The sequence below is a fragment of the Anser cygnoides genome, chromosome 8 (assembly GCF_040182565.1).
Source record: "Anser cygnoides isolate HZ-2024a breed goose chromosome 8, Taihu_goose_T2T_genome, whole genome shotgun sequence".
Classification (NCBI taxonomy): domain Eukaryota; kingdom Metazoa; phylum Chordata; class Aves; order Anseriformes; family Anatidae; genus Anser; species Anser cygnoides.
The window spans coordinates 31,149,650-31,164,455 of NC_089880.1; the positions used below are offsets into that span (position 1 = coordinate 31,149,650).

Consider the following 14,806-nt stretch of genomic DNA (forward strand, 5'->3'; position numbering starts at 1 on the left):
TGTATAATAGGAAAGCCAAGGACTAGAAGTCAATAACTAATATCCAAATCTATATAGTTTTTTTTTTTTTTCTAGGTTAAGCTACAGTATTTTTCCTGAAATTCAACGAATTCTTCGTAAGAACCCATTTCACAACATCCATTGCCTCCGTGGGATAACACTCATCATAAACGAAATGCACGTTTGCTGATCTTCACTAAGAATACTTGGTAATAAGGCACGTTTAACACCAACGGCTGTGGAAATAGGGCTGCCAAGCCTGTTACGCTGGGAAGCTGCCTGATTTTGCTCAGAGCCCTGCGAGTGCTGGGCAGGGATGGGCTGCGCTTCCCCAGCCCCACAGCGTGCTGAAGGGGCCGGGAGTTTTTGGAGCCCTGCTGTCAGAGTACAATGTTGCCTAAGCAAGCATTAAGAGATTATGGTAATAATAGGCATGCTTACTCCAAATAAAAGGTTTCATTAATCAAGCCATATTGAGATAAACCTGTCAGTGGACAGAGGAAACTAGAAATCAAACGCTGTGAAAGTTCTGACAGATTGTTAAATAGAAACCCTTTAAAACTGAATTTAATTTACTGTGATATTACAGATATTTATGCATCAATAGGCAAGTGCAGATTGAGTTCGGAGGTCAGCTGTGGTGCTTGAAAAATAAACGCGCAGAATGAAACAAAAGGTGACAGTTACCTTTGTCGGAAATTATGGTTTATTAAACTAAATATGAAGCTCTCACCTGACTCGCGTTCAGCAGAGAGGCGCGGGGTTGGGGCGTAATTTCATGCAGTAGATTGGGGAACAGCTAATTACAGAAGAGCTGCCCCTTTTTTTGAAGTTGTGTCTAGAAGCTGTACCAGAAGAAGCCAGGAGCAAATGCTGCACCAGGTAAGCGGGCACTACGTTAGCACGGGGCAGTGAGCGCGGAGAACTTTCTGCAGGATTAGTCGCTAATTATGCCATTAAAGCCCAGCTCTCCATCGGGCAGCGTGTATTTGACTTCTATACCTCGCATTTATTTATTTAATTTCTCCTCGGGAGTTTTTCTAAACCTCTCCATTTTCAAAGGAAACAGACTGGTCGCTGAGGTGTCCTGGGTGGAAAACAAAACTTTGCTCCTCCTTCAGAGGGTTGTCCAGTCTCATGTTTTTCTTCCAAAGGAGTGGCTGCAATGCGGAGGGAAAATTTGGACCTAGTCGTGTTCCAGCTCTGCCAATGCCAAGGGTCCTGCTGGCTCCACCAGGCACTGAAGAAGTCCTTGAATACCAGCAGTCCTGAGTGAAAAATACGCCCGTGCTATATGATATGAGCATATTTATCTGCCAAACTTATATGAGATCATATCTAAATACATGACTCCAAAACATATAGTATATTACATTTCACACGCATAAGAAACACGTAAAACACGCAGGACATGTTAGCTACAGCTATGCTGGACATATGTCCTTCCCAGAACGACAGCCCACAAAATCCTGCTGGACTCAAGGGGATGCGTGCGAAGAATGACTGCAATGGAAGCAAGCTCATGAGCAAAGCCCTCCAGGATCTGGCCCAGCTTTCCAAGAAAATTTCCCCTTTTTGTCCACACAGGGGATGCGGGACCAGGCTATTAGTTAATGGTAGAAGCCAAAATGTCAGGATACTGTGACAAAGTCCTGGCCGCGTGCCTGCTCTGGTCATCATCGCCTGGCAAGCCGCGTGTTGACGCCAAGGGGCCCTGCAGGAACCTTCTTGCCGCTGCTCAGGGCACTCAGGAGCTGCCCTCGCTGCAGCTTCAATGTAGGAATGACCATTGCTCCAGGCTGAGTCACCCTAGGAAATGGAAATAAAATGGTAAAAACTGTCAGGAGAAAGCCAGGAAGGAAGGACGATCGTGTTTCATCTACACGAAGATGAGAATTTACCTTACAAATTTTAACAAGACTTAGCTTGGAAAATGAAGCTTTAGTTCAGGTTTAGAATACAGTTAACTCGGAGCATATATTTAAGTCCCATTAATTTACAAGGTTTAAATGCTAAGATGAGTATTTCTGGAAGCACGGGCTCTGGGGCAGGGAGAACATTGAGGAGGCCTCCGCGTTCATCCCTGGGCTTCCAGGAGGGCCCTTGCAGACCTCAGAGCTGCAGGCACATACACGGAGGTGGGTCTCAATGGGGGACCCCTCTTGGGTTTCCAGGAGGAAGGACGTCCGCCCATTATTCCGGAGCAGTAAAAGCCAGGGATGGATGAGGGTGACGTGGCACAGCCCCCAGGAGGGTGAATCCTGCAGGCAGCCACGGACGGGCCTTGCCCAGGGCCATGTCCAGCAGTCAGGCCTTCAGGCAGCAGAGCAAGGAAGGCTTTGGGTCCTCATCCCCTGCCATCTTCCCAGCCACACTTGCTTGTAGCAGAATTTTGTTTATTTAGATGAGTTTAAAAGCAATTAAGACATTTCGGCAAATGCTGAGGTGCAGACTTCCTCCCTTATGATAGATTGTTCCTGGCTTTTTTTCCCCCTCTCCTTCTGGACAGGTAAATGTCTCATGGTCCCACAGATATATATTTTTCTCTGTTCTGTCACTTAAAGTCCATTTAAGCACACCTGTTGAACTCCTCCATCATGTAATATTTTAACAAGGGCCCCTAAATAAACCTCATTTACAAACTGTGCTGCCCCACATGCTCAATACACTGTCATCACCTCCTAAACTGGAATCCCTCTTGGAAACCTTTCTCACCTGGGCAAAGGCAGGGAACCCAACACAAAAACAGTGTTGACGTGGTTTAAGGAGTAAGTCACCCACGTGTGCTCTCATCATGCAAGCACTGGAAATGCTCATCTGGGCCCTCAGCGCTACCTGCAACTCCTCAAAGACGCTTTGAAACCAGCGGGGATTTACGGCATTCCTTCCTTGGAAGGCATTAAAATACTTTAATAAAATGTTTAATAAAGATTCTTCTAATAAGCTGAAGGATCTAAATTGAATTCAGTGAGTACTGTAATGGTTGAACTGACGGGCTTTGTGGGGGATGGCAGGAAGCAGCCCTGCTGGAAATGGTGTGCATGGTGCTCCTTCTGACACCCCCCCCCCCAAAAAAAAAAAAAAGAAAGAAAATGAAAGATTTGGGCCCCACAAAGTGGATTTAGGCCAAAAACTAACAGAAATTTCAGTTTCTGAAGCTGTCAGTTCTCTTTCCAAGATGTTTGTGGAGGGCACCCACTATTTATATGAAGAACTGCGCTGCATTCTGTCCCTGGGAGGTGGAGGAGGAAAATACCGGGCCAGCTGGGGCAGGCAGCCTGTCAGGACAGGCCCTTGGTCAGGTCAGGACACGGAGGGATTTTGTAGCATGGCTTTTCTTTGCCAAAATAAAAGAGTCCTCTAAAATGCCGTGCAGTGTTCTCCGGATAAGGAGCTACCTGGTTTAGCAGGTGAAAAGGAGCTTGGGGAGGGTTTGGAAGAGATATTATGGACCTGACTGCATAAATACCTAGCATGGGTTTTAACCTGCATTTTGGGTAAAATTCACCGTTCTGCAGAAGGCCCATAAAAGGCCCGCGCACCGCTTACGTCCCACCAAGGCACCATTTGCATGGTGCACGTGGCGCTCCGGTGATGCATTGGCCCTGTGCCGGCCGCCCGCGGAAGGGGTTCAGCCGCCACCGATCGATGATGCTCAACGTGGTGGGGAAAAATATTAGCAGAGTGATTTTATTAACAACGGCGCTAATTCACCGCTTGTCTTTCTGTGCTTAATAAAGGGAATCGAGGGTGTTACGCATGAGCCAGAGGAGCGGCTTACGAAACTATCCGGGAAAGAAAACAAACAAACAAAGCCTCCTGCCACCCGGGGAAGCATGAGAGTCCTGGCTGTGCTGGTTAATAAAAATAAATCCTGAGTAAGCTCGGGGTTCCCAGGGGGCTCTCACGATGTGCAAAATCTCAGAGGAGTATCTCAGAGTTTTGTAGGCATTGGCTTCGTGCTGGGAGAGGATGGGGTCAACACATGGAGGGCTCCCATTGACGCTGCTGTCAGCACAGTGATTTCCTCACAGCCCTGGCAATCCTTTTATCTCCTTTTGCACGATTTGCATCTTGCTGGCAGCGGGGAACCCCTGAGCAAAACACCCGCTGTGCCTTCCTTGCACCTTCTCCCTACCTGCAGTCAGTACCAAATCACTGAGGGGTTGGACTGAGCTTCCCTCGCAGCCTCTTGCAGCCCCTCACTTTGGGTTGCATCCCCCCTTTTTGGGTTGCGTCCCCGGGTTTTTCACCAAATATTTGGTGCCCGCACCATCCCTTTGGGCTGCAGTTTCTGCATAGATGAATGGAAAAAGATTATGTCATGTTGATTTACTCCCCTTCCTCTGACAAATAAAGGTGTCTCCAGATAAAATATAACTTCCTTCCCGAGCCCGTTGAGCCTCCCCGCTCCCTCCGTGCACGGAGAAGCAAACCCCGGGTCTGGAAGGGGGAACGATGGCCAGAGCATGTCCCCGACTCCAGCCTGTGGGTGAGGACATCACACCCAGACATCGCCCTGTGCATGGGGCCTGGCCAGGGACCCCCTTCCCAGCCGACCCTTCCCTCCGCAAAGTTGGATAAAACGCACTTAAAGACATTTTTGAGACTTGCCTCTGCTTCGTGTTTCTGTGTATTTATTACACCTCGTGGTACAGGAGCCTCCCCCAGGGATGGTGATGTGACTGGGTGCTCGGAGGACAAGTTTCAGGCATTTTGTTCGAGGTGGACGTGAGCAGGAGCCTTCCAAGAAGCGCCACTGGTGGATGTGTGGGGCGTGCGTGGGCTGCAAGCTGGGGACCCTGATCGATCTGCTTAGAGGGTGGGGTGCAAGATGAAAATCTGAAGAATAAGTGAATCTCAGTCGAATGTCTGCCAACTGTCTGTCCTTTTTTCTTTTTCCCAAACCAGATCGCAGCTAACTTTGCAGCCATCTTCCACAAAAGGCAGCAGAGTTGCTCTGCTCACACACCCCAGTTCACCCAGTGGCTCTTCAGTACTTTGACTTATTCGATGATCTTTGCTCTGTCCTTGCCTGTGAAGCACACAAATCTCTAAGCAGTACTGGGCTCTACTCTTACTTCTGATGATTTTGGCTTTATTTTGTGGATCCCCGGAGGCTGCCTCCTGGGAACCTGAGCCTACATCTTGGTGGGGACACCTGAGCACTGCCACCTGCTCAGGTGGCACCACAGGCCAGTGGGGTGCCCCCTGCAAGCACAGAGGGGCCAGCACCACGGGGACCCCCTGCCAGCCTCCACCCACCTGTGGCGTTCAGCTCCCAGGGGATGGGAAGGCAGAGAGGAGGCAAACAGCCAGCGAGACGAAGCACCTCAAGGAAAATGAGTGCTGGATTCGTGATTTTACGCATAATCTGCTGTTGGCTGGTGCTTAGATCCTGCCAGCACCTGCGGGGTGGGAGCAGGCAGAGGCTTGATGTGAAAGTAGTGTCGTAGGAGGAGGGACACGGTGCCTGGCCCTGATGGGGGGCACATCCATACCCATCCATACCCACCCACACCTATCCATACCCATCCATACCTACCATACCCATCCATACCCATCCATATCCACCCGTACCCATCCGCACCCACCCATATCCATCCACACCCACCCATATCCATCCACACCCACCCATAACCACCCATACCCACCAATACCCATCTGTACCCACCCATACCCACCTATAACCACCCACGCCCACCCGTACCCGTACCCACGTACCCACCCGTACCCCCCTGCCCACTTGCACACAAGCCCCACACACCACTCTCCATGTCCATGCCCACCGTGCAAGCCCCATCCCGGAGGCTGGGTCTCCCCTTCCCTGGGGACAGGGCTGCCCGCACCCGCCGAGTCCCGCAGCACCCCAGCCGGGGCCAGCCCCGCACAGGCGCAAGTCCCGCAGGGCTCTGGCCTCCCCCCAGCTTGGGTTTCCCTGAAGGCGAACTGGGGCTAAATAATGAATCGATCTAAAATTAACCGGAGGAATGGAAATGCTCTAAAAATAAGCGAGCAGCTGCCGCGGCCGCAGCCCCCCGGTCCCGCGGGGCTGCGCGGGGCAGCTCCGCACCCGGGCACGGATGGGGCCCCCCAAAACTTCGCCTCCTGCCGATCCGCCGCCTGCTCCCACCCCGGCTTTTGGTGATGTTGCCGTTTTCCTTTCTTTTTTATTTATTTATTTTTTTATTTTTTGGCTTGGGGAGCCGCTGGGTCGCCTCCCCGGGGGGGCTGCGGTGCGGGGCCGGGAGCAGGGGCGCGCTCCTGGGCGCAGCGCCGGGCTCCGAGCGGCCCCGCACCGCCCAGCACCGCACCGCACCCGCACCCAGCCCCGCTCCCACCTCCTCCTCGTTCCCTCGCCGACCCCCGCAGCCCTCCGGCATCCTCCCTCCTCGCCCCTTTTTCTCCTTTTGTACTCAGGCGCCTTGCCCTGGCCGCCAGGGCGAGCGGGGGCTTTTGTAAAACGGGACGGATAAAAACGAGCGACATCATATTGTTTGACAGAGGGATCCGAAATGATAAAGTGCCTTCTCCGGAGGGGGGCGAAAATGGTGAATTCCTAAAAAACAAGCGAGCCGCTTCTCGCCTCTGCCTCCCTGCGCTGCTCGCCGTAGCCTAAAGGGATCCGCCGCCTGCCCCAGCCCGCAGCACGTCCAGCCGCTCTTTTCAGGGGAAGTCCTCCTTTTAAAAGCCTCCGTTTATTTATTTTTAAAGAAATGAAGAAGTGCTGGGAGGGGGGAGAGAGGGCGGCTTGGGCTCGGGACCCCCCGTTCTGCTGGCGGCGAATGCGGAGCACAATTTTCGAGAGAAAGGCTCGTTTTGATTAAATCTGACATGCCGCTGATAACTCCATGCTAATGTGAAATAATTAACATAATAGCCATAATTAAAAGCACGCTAACAATGCCATAAATTTATCACACAATTTTACTAGCTTTCTGCCCCTAACTGCTCTCTCATCGTTAATTAAACGTGTTGCCTTTCCCGGAATGGATGTTTGTACATTTCCAATCCAAATAAATCCGAAAGCGCTTTGGAAACGCGGCCGATTTCGTTTTAACACCGAGCTCCGCCGCTTTTCCAGGCGATTTATTGCGACTGAAAAAAAAAAAAAAAAAATGGAAAGCGAACACGTGCGGATAGAGGCCTCGAAAAAAAAAAATAAAAATAAAAATAAAAAAAAAGGGATGGGGGGGGACATGAAAAAGGGTCACCAAACGCGCACCTTCGCCCAGACCCCCGTGCCAGGGGTGCGCTTGCCCCAGCCGGTGTAATCCGGGTCAGGTCAACGATTTATAGAAGTCCTCAGTGAAAGTAAGAGGCTTAAGGAGCTGAAAGGGGACACCTTTGGTTTCTCCTTCCTTTAAAACGATTACAGAAGCAGAAATTGCCCCGGCGCTGCCGTTCCCCCTCGTTCCCCCCCAGCCTCCGGCTTTATTTTTAACTCGCCCCGCAGCCCGGCTCTCGCTTGGCCATATTAGAAGCCGATGGGGCTGTAATTAATTTCTCCCTCTCTACCATAACTTATGCCATCCTCCCTCGCCCCGGCGCTTGCCGTGTCTCTATTTGACTCGCTATCGATCCGGACCATACAGTTTGTTTTTCTCCCGTCGCTGAATCTATCTGTCTGTATGGGCGCCCACTTTCCAGCTCCGGAGTTGTCGTTATCGGGGTCGCCACCCCCGCTCCCGCCGCCCGAATTATTTCCTCGCATCGCAGGGCACGGGTCCTGCCGGTGATAAACCCCGAAACGTGCCGGCCGGGGGGGGCTCCGAGCCCCCTCCCCGGGTTTATTTGGGGGATTTCCTCCAGGATGATGCCCGCCGTGACAGCTTCGCCCCTGCTCGGGGTGCGGGTTTAGCTGGCTGGGCTCCCAAAAACTTTTCCCGAAACCTTCTTCCCAAAACCTTTCCCCAAAACTTTTCCCCAAAAACCTTTCCCCAAAAACTTTTCCCCAAAAACTTTTTTCCCAAACTTCTCGCTCCCCGGAGGGGGGGGGGGGGGGGGGGGGGGGGGGGGGGCCGCCCCGTCGGGCCGGGCTTGGCGCAGCGCAGCCCTTAAGGGGGGGGGGGGGGGGGGGGGGGGAAGCTTTTCTCTTCGCCGTAATTAACGGCACCGATTAATTACCGGCGCTTTTCTCGTGCCGAGGAAATGCCCAACAAATTAAGAGGGGCGCTGGGGGGGGGGGGGCGGCCCTCCCCTTCCCCCCGAAGGGCCCCGGGGGGGCAACGGGGGCTGCGCCGCCAAACGCCTGAAAAGGGCACCGGGGAAGCCCCGAGGGGGTCTGGGGGGGTCTGGGGGGCCCTGGCCCCGCTGCCCCCCCCCCCCCCCCCGCTGGGACCCCCCCAGCTCCTCCGGGCGATGCTGCCGGGGGGGGCCGGGGCACGGCGGAGCCTCCCGTGTGCTTCCCCGGGGGGGGGGAGAGGGCTGCTTGGGGGGGGTGCCGGTGCTGCTTGGCTTGCCGGGGCTGTTAGTTTTTATTTTTCCTTTAAAATAAATTTCAAAAAAAAAAACCTGATCGGAAATTGGTCTGTCCCGAGGCTCTGTGCTGATTTCCTTGCGTTTACCGGGATCCCCAAAGCCTTGGGGGAGAGACAAGGAGGGGGAGATAGGCCGGGCCGGGGGGGCCGGGGGGGGCTGTGCCGGGCGCCGCTCCCCGGGCCGGGGCTTACCTGGGGCCGCGGCACCGCGCTCCTCGCATTCACCCGCACTGCCTCATTTCCTACGTGTTCTTATGCTAACGCCCGCAACCGGTAAGTCGTTAACACCTCGGGAAAAGAGGGGAAAAAAAGAAAAAGGAAAAAAAAAATTAAAAGGAAAAGAAAAGAAAAAGAAGAAAAAAAGGAGAAGAAAAAAAAAAAGGAAAAAAGAAAAAGAAAAAAGGGAAACAAAAAGGAAAAAAGAAAAAGAAAAAAAAGAAAAAGAAAGAAAAAGAAAAAAAAAAAAAAGAAAGAAAAAGAAAAAAAGGAAAAAAAAAAGGAAAAAAAAGGAAAAAAGGGAAAAAAGGAAAAAAAGAGGGAAAAAAGGAAAAAAAAGAGGGAAAAAAGGAAAAAAAAAGGGCAAAGAAGAAGAAGAAGAAGAAGAAAAAGGAGCCGGCTAAAAGCTTCTTTATTTATAGTTTCCCTTTGTTATTTTACGTCTTTTTTATTTCTGCCTGCACCTAATGGGATGGATCAATCAATAGCCGCGCTCGGATCTTCCGCTCCCAGCTGGTGCTGCCGATAGTGGGGAAAAAAAAAATGGGGAAAAAAAAAAGATAAAAAGGAAGGAAAAAGGGAAAGGAAAGCGCCCGGAGGGGCTCCCGGAGCCCGGGCTCGCCGGGTCCCAGCGCTCCGGGCCGGGGCCGGGGCCGGGGCCGGCGGCCGCGGAGGGCGAGGAGGAGCCGGGGGCGGCCGGGGGCTGCCGGGGCCCGACGGGGCGGGCGGCGGCGGTGTGAGCTCAGCGGGCCGCTGCGTGACGTCACGGCGGGGGAGCGTGACGTCACGCGGTCACGTGGCGCCGCCTCCGAGTATATCTTTAACGGGAAAGTAATCGATCAGGCAGTCCGGCCAGCCGCGCCGCCACGCTGCCCGGCGAGGCCCCGCGACGCCCTCCGGCCTCCCTCCGGCCTCCCTGCGCTGCCTCCCGCCCCCGTCCCCTCCCTCCCTCCCTCCGCCCTCCCTCCGCAAAAAAAAAAAAAAAAAAAGAAAAAAAAAAGGAAAAAAAATTAGAGGGAGAGAGAGAGAGAGAGAAAAGGGGGAGAGGAAGGGCAAAAGCAGCCCGCGGACGAGCGGTGCGGAGCGGTGCGGAGCGGGGAGCGGAGCGGTGGAGCGGAGGGCGCCCGGCGAGCCCCGGCGGCCCCCATGCCCGGCGGGCACCCGGCGCGGAGGGCGGCTGGGAGCAGCGGCGCCGCCTGAGCCCCGATGCCCGGCGGCGGGAGCAGCCGGAGGTGACCGGGCCGCAGCCGCCGGAGCCCCGAGGGCGGCCCCGAGCCGCCGCCGCCGCCGCCGCCGCCGGGAGAGGAGGAGCGGGCGCGGCCCCCCCATGCCCCGCGGGGGCGGCGCGGCGGGCGGCAGCCGGGCCGCTCGGGTGTAGCGGCGGGCGGCGGCGCTCGGAGGAGCCGCGGCGGGGAGGCGAGGGGGAGGCCCGCCGCCGGGGCCGCCCCGGGGCCGCCGCCGCCTCTGCCGGGGCCGCCGGGAGCGGGCGGGGGGCCCCGTCGGAGGCGCGGGGATGACCCTGTCGGGAGGCGGCAGCGCCATGGCCGGGCAGAGCGCGCTGGCGGCGGAGGACGTGGACATCGACGTGGTGGGCGAGGGAGACGACGGGCTGGGCAAGGAGAGCGACGGCGAGGCCCGCAGCCCCGGGGCGCCGCCGCCGGACGGGGCGGCGGAGCCGGCGCTGCCCGCCGAGGTGGGAGCCGAGAGCGGCAGCAGCGGCAGCGGCAGCCCGGCCCCGGCGGGCCCCGGCGGAGCGGCCGAGGGCGGCAAGGGGGGCGGCGGCGGCGGCGGCGGCGGCGAGGACGGGGCGAGCGGCGCGGCGGCGGCGGCGGCGGCGGGGCAGAGCAAGCCCAAGAGCAGCCTGGTGAAGCCGCCCTACTCGTACATCGCGCTCATCACCATGGCCATCCTGCAGAGCCCGCAGAAGAAGCTGACGCTGAGCGGCATCTGCGAGTTCATCAGCAACCGCTTCCCCTACTACCGGGAGAAGTTCCCCGCCTGGCAGAACAGCATCCGCCACAACCTCTCGCTCAACGACTGCTTCGTCAAAATCCCCCGGGAGCCCGGCAACCCGGGCAAGGGCAACTACTGGACGCTGGACCCGCAGTCCGAGGACATGTTCGACAACGGCAGCTTCCTCCGCCGGAGGAAACGCTTCAAGCGGCACCAGCAGGAGCACCTGCGGGACCAGACGGCGCTCATGATGCAGGGCTTCGGCGCCTACGGCCTGGCCGGGCCCTACGGCCGCCCCTACGGGCTGCACCCCGGCGCCTACCCGCACCCTGCGGCCGCCGCCGCCGCGCTGCAGTACCCCTACATCCCGCCCGTCGGGCCCATGCTGCCGCCCGCCGTGCCGCTGCTGCCGTCCAGCGAGCTGAGCCGCAAAGCCTTCAACTCGCAGCTCGGCCCCAGCCTGCAGCTGCAGCTCGGCAGCCTGGGAGCCGCCGGCTCCATCGTCAAGTCGGAGCCCAGCAGCCGCCCGTCGTTCAGCATCGAGAACATCATCGGCGGCCCCGCCGCCAGCTCGGCGGCCGGAGCCCAGACTTTCCTGCGGCCGCCCGTCACCGTGCAGTCGGCCCTCGTGGCCCACCAGCCGCTGGCGCTCGCCCGGACCACCGCGGCCATCGCCCCCATCCTCAGCGTGCCTACCAACATCATCGCCGGCCAGTTCCTGCAGCCCGCCGCCCCGGCCGCCGCCGTGCAGGCCAAGTGGCCGGCGCAGTAGCCCAAGCGGCCGGCCCGGTAGCCAGGGTGGCCGGCCCGGTAGCCAGGGTGGCCGGCCAGGTAGCCAGGGTGGCCGGCCAGCTAGCCCAAGTGGCCGGCCGGGGAACCCCAAGGCGGCCGGCCCGGTAGCCCCAAGCGGTCGGCCCGGTAGCCCCCGGGCGGCCGGCCCGGTAGCCGGGGTGGCCGGCTCGGTAGCCCAAGCGGCCGGCCCGGTAGCCCCACCGCGCCCCTCGGATGGACGGACAGACGGCCGGCCGGCCGGACAAACAGACAGACCGCTGCCGGCAGCGCCTGCCGCTGCTTTTCGGGCTTTTTATTTTTGTAAAGAGGCGAAAGGACGGTCGCGACCAGCAGCCGCGGGCTTTCACTTTTTTTGAAGGTTCCGGCGCTCCGAGCGGTTTTATCCGAAAGAAGCGAGCGAACGAAAAAAAAAAAAAAAAAAAAACCACGAAAAAAAAAATGTATAAAGAAATAAGCGGGGGAAATTTTAAATATTAAACGAACGAACAGCAGCAACAGCGAGAAAAAAAATAATGAATTTTGGAGACGAAAAAAAAAAGGAGGAAAACGCTGTCATTCTATTATAGAAGTCTGTTTATATATGAATGAATATATGTATTCTAAATGTTATCCCTTCGTGTTGTACACAACTTTGTAAATAAATTTTTAAAACGCTCTGCCCGGCTTTGTCTGACAGGCGCGGCGACGGCGGCTTCGGGGCCGAGCGGAGCCGAGCCGGGCTGAGCCGTGCTGAGCCGGGCTGAGCCGTGCCGGGCCGGGCTGAGCCGTGTCGGGCTGGGCTGAGCCGTGCCGGGCCGGGCTGAGCCGTGCCGGGCCGGGCTGAGCCGTGCCGAGCTGAACCGAGCCGTGCCGTGCCTTTCCGAGCCGGGTCGAGCCGAGCCGTGCCGTGCTGAGCCGGGCTGAGCCGTTCGGAGCCGTGCCGAGCCGAGCCGGGCTGTACCGAGCCGGGTCCGGGTCCCGCTGCTCTCTGCGGGGCCGGTATCGCCGCGGCTCCCCCTGCATTGCCCCGTGCTTTGAGTCCCGGCCTCGCCGTGATTTGCCCCAAAATTTCTTTAATTTTTTCGTGCCCGACCCGGCTCTGCGCGGCGGTGCGGCGGGATGCCGGCCCTTCCCGGCCGGCGCAGGCACGCTTCGGGGAGGCTTTCGCGGCTGTTTTGGGGGAGAATTGGTTTTAAATAAAAAGCCGGGGCCATCCAAGAGCCAAATAAATCTGAGATTTATTTGGGAGGGAAAGAAAAACGAAAACCCGTGCCCGTGCGGGGTCCGAGCGCGGCTCTTTCGTTGGAGGGAGAAGTGCTGGGGAAGCGGCTCGGCGCGGCGGCGGCAGGGAACGGCCTTTCTCACCTAATTCCCGGCAACTAAGTTTGGAGGGCGGCTGCGAAAAATGTACATTTCTGGGCGTTTTCGTGGCTAAAATACAGAGAGCGCCGAGGGGGAGAAAACAACCGCAGCGCTGCAGGGTTTAAAGCCCGGCTGCGGAGGGGCTCGGGCTGGCGAAGGGAAGGCGAGACCTCGGCGCTCGGCACTGCCCGGGCTCGCTGCTTTATCCTCTCCCTGGCGAAACGTTCGGGTTTCGTCGGTGCTGGAAGCCTCGGCGGATTTTGTTCGGGCCCTAGAAAGCGGCTGCGGGGGAGAAACGGGCGGCGGGCGCTGCGAGAGGAGCCGAGAGCGCAGCTTGGGGAAATAGGGGGGAAAAAAAAAAAAAAAGGCAAAAAAGGGCAAAAAAATCCGTCCTTGCTTTCCTGGCGAGGACTAAATATGATTTTTTTCCTAAGTCAATATTTACACCTCCGCGTCTATGCTCCCAGATAAAGGAGGGGCTGGAAGTTTGCAGGCAGGGAGCCGCCGGGCCGGGAGCGGAGCGGGCACCGGGCCCCACCCCCCCCCCCCCGGCCGGGAGAGCCCCGCGGGTCGTCGGCGTGCTGCGGCCATAAAAGTCGCGGGGAGTTTCACAGTTGTGTCTGGCTAATCGGTTTTACACAAACAGCAAATGGTACGTGATGCGGGCAACACGCGCGGGGGTTATTGCTATATTTAGCGGATCCCCCCCCCTGGGAAAAGAGGAAGGAGCCTCTGCTTGAATTCGCTTCTCGGCTCAAGAAGCTGCTGATCCAAGGGCTTCCAAGTGACACTGGATAACAGGGGCTCATTCCATTCCCGAGCCTTTGTTGCTCAGAAAATCGCTCGCTCATATTTCCGCGCATAGCAGCAATACCTCGGGCTCGGCATCTGCGCTCCGGGCCCGGCGGCGGGAGCTGCTCGGTGCGGCCGGCGGCGGCGGAACCGGCACCTTGTCGTGTCCCCCCCACCCACCCCCGGCGGCCCTTCCTCCCCCGGCACCTCCGTCCCCTCTTCCTCTCCCTCCCGAAGGCGGCCGGCAGCACCCCCGGTGCCGCAGCATCGCGGGGAAGGGGCGGCGGCGGCTCCCGGGGCCGGGGCCCCGCGGGCAGGTGAGGGCTCCCCGGGGGGGTGCAGTGCCGGCACGGGGCCTGCAGGGGGCGCGGGGACCGGGAGCCCCCCCCCCCCCGTAACCTCCCCCGGGGGTCGGGATCGCCCCCCCTCGGGGGAGGGGGCTGGGAGCATCCCCCCGGTGCGGGGCCGGGCTGGGCATCCCCCGGGCACAGAGCGGGCTGCGGGGCGCGGGGGGGGGGCAGCGGAAAGCCTTTTTCTTTTTCTTTCTTTTCTTTTCCCTTCCCCAGCCCCCTGTGGCAAAACTGGACGCGGCCGGTGACCGGTGACGGATGCCCCGAGGCGTCCCGGTGCGCTCTGGGGCGCTGGGGGGGGGGGGTCCGGGGCCCTCCGCACAGCTCAGCCCCGGCCCCGACCCCCGTGGCTTTTTGCTGGGGTGGCCGGGACCCCGCTCACGCCTCCCGTGGGAGCTCGTGGGCCGGAGGGACCCGGTGCGACCCCCCCCGAGCATCCCCAAGAGGGCGCGGAAGATGCGCGCCCGCGGCTCCGGCCGCCGCAGCGTCCCCGGAGCCGGGAGGGAGCACGGCGGCGTGCCGGGGGACTCGCGGTGAATTTACGTCGTGGCAGTCCTAAAACATAAAGCGTTATGTACTTAAAAGACACAGAGCATAGGTATTACACCCACAGAAAGTATTTTAAGTCAGTGAATGTTCAATGTAGCAGGTAGAGATGAACTTAGCACGTCTCCCCGACTGAGCTGGGAACAGACTCCTCAGCCATAAAATGCACTTAACAGTCTATTTAATAGTGGCGAGGTCCTTGAAAATGCAATATCCATGCTAATCTCGCCTTTTTTTCCTAAATCAGAAATGAAAAATAGGTCAGCAAGGTAGAACCTTCCCCTCCCGTTTAAAACGTGCCATTTCGTCTATTCGGAGGGCTGAGCAAACTTTATT

General features: G+C 57.9%; 1 protein-coding gene and 2 long non-coding RNA genes across 4 annotated transcripts; 2 read left to right on the forward strand and 1 right to left on the reverse strand.

Annotated features, from left to right (window-relative positions):
- Positions 1-554: 554 nt before the first annotated feature.
- Positions 555-7,979, reverse strand: LOC136791414 (uncharacterized). Of its 2 annotated transcripts, none has more exons than XR_010833422.1 (4): positions 5,790-7,979; positions 5,266-5,408; positions 4,139-5,035; positions 555-1,809 (listed from the first exon to the last, which is right to left on the reverse strand). It is a non-coding gene; the product is annotated as an uncharacterized lncRNA (long non-coding RNA). The 2 variants fall into 2 exon arrangements; XR_010833421.1 differs by having other exon boundaries at positions 5,768-7,979.
- Positions 7,980-9,374: 1,395 nt separating this feature from the next.
- Positions 9,375-12,097, forward strand: FOXD3 (forkhead box D3). The gene has a single exon (XM_048061999.2). The coding sequence runs from the start codon at positions 10,210-10,212 to the stop codon at positions 11,419-11,421; it is 1,212 nt and encodes a 403-aa protein (XP_047917956.2). The 5' UTR covers positions 9,375-10,209; the 3' UTR covers positions 11,422-12,097.
- Positions 12,098-13,250: 1,153 nt separating this feature from the next.
- On the forward strand, positions 13,251-14,783 carry LOC136791415 (uncharacterized). Its single transcript, XR_010833423.1, has 2 exons — positions 13,251-13,891; positions 14,141-14,783. It is a non-coding gene; the product is annotated as an uncharacterized lncRNA (long non-coding RNA).
- Positions 14,784-14,806: the final 23 nt, after the last annotated feature.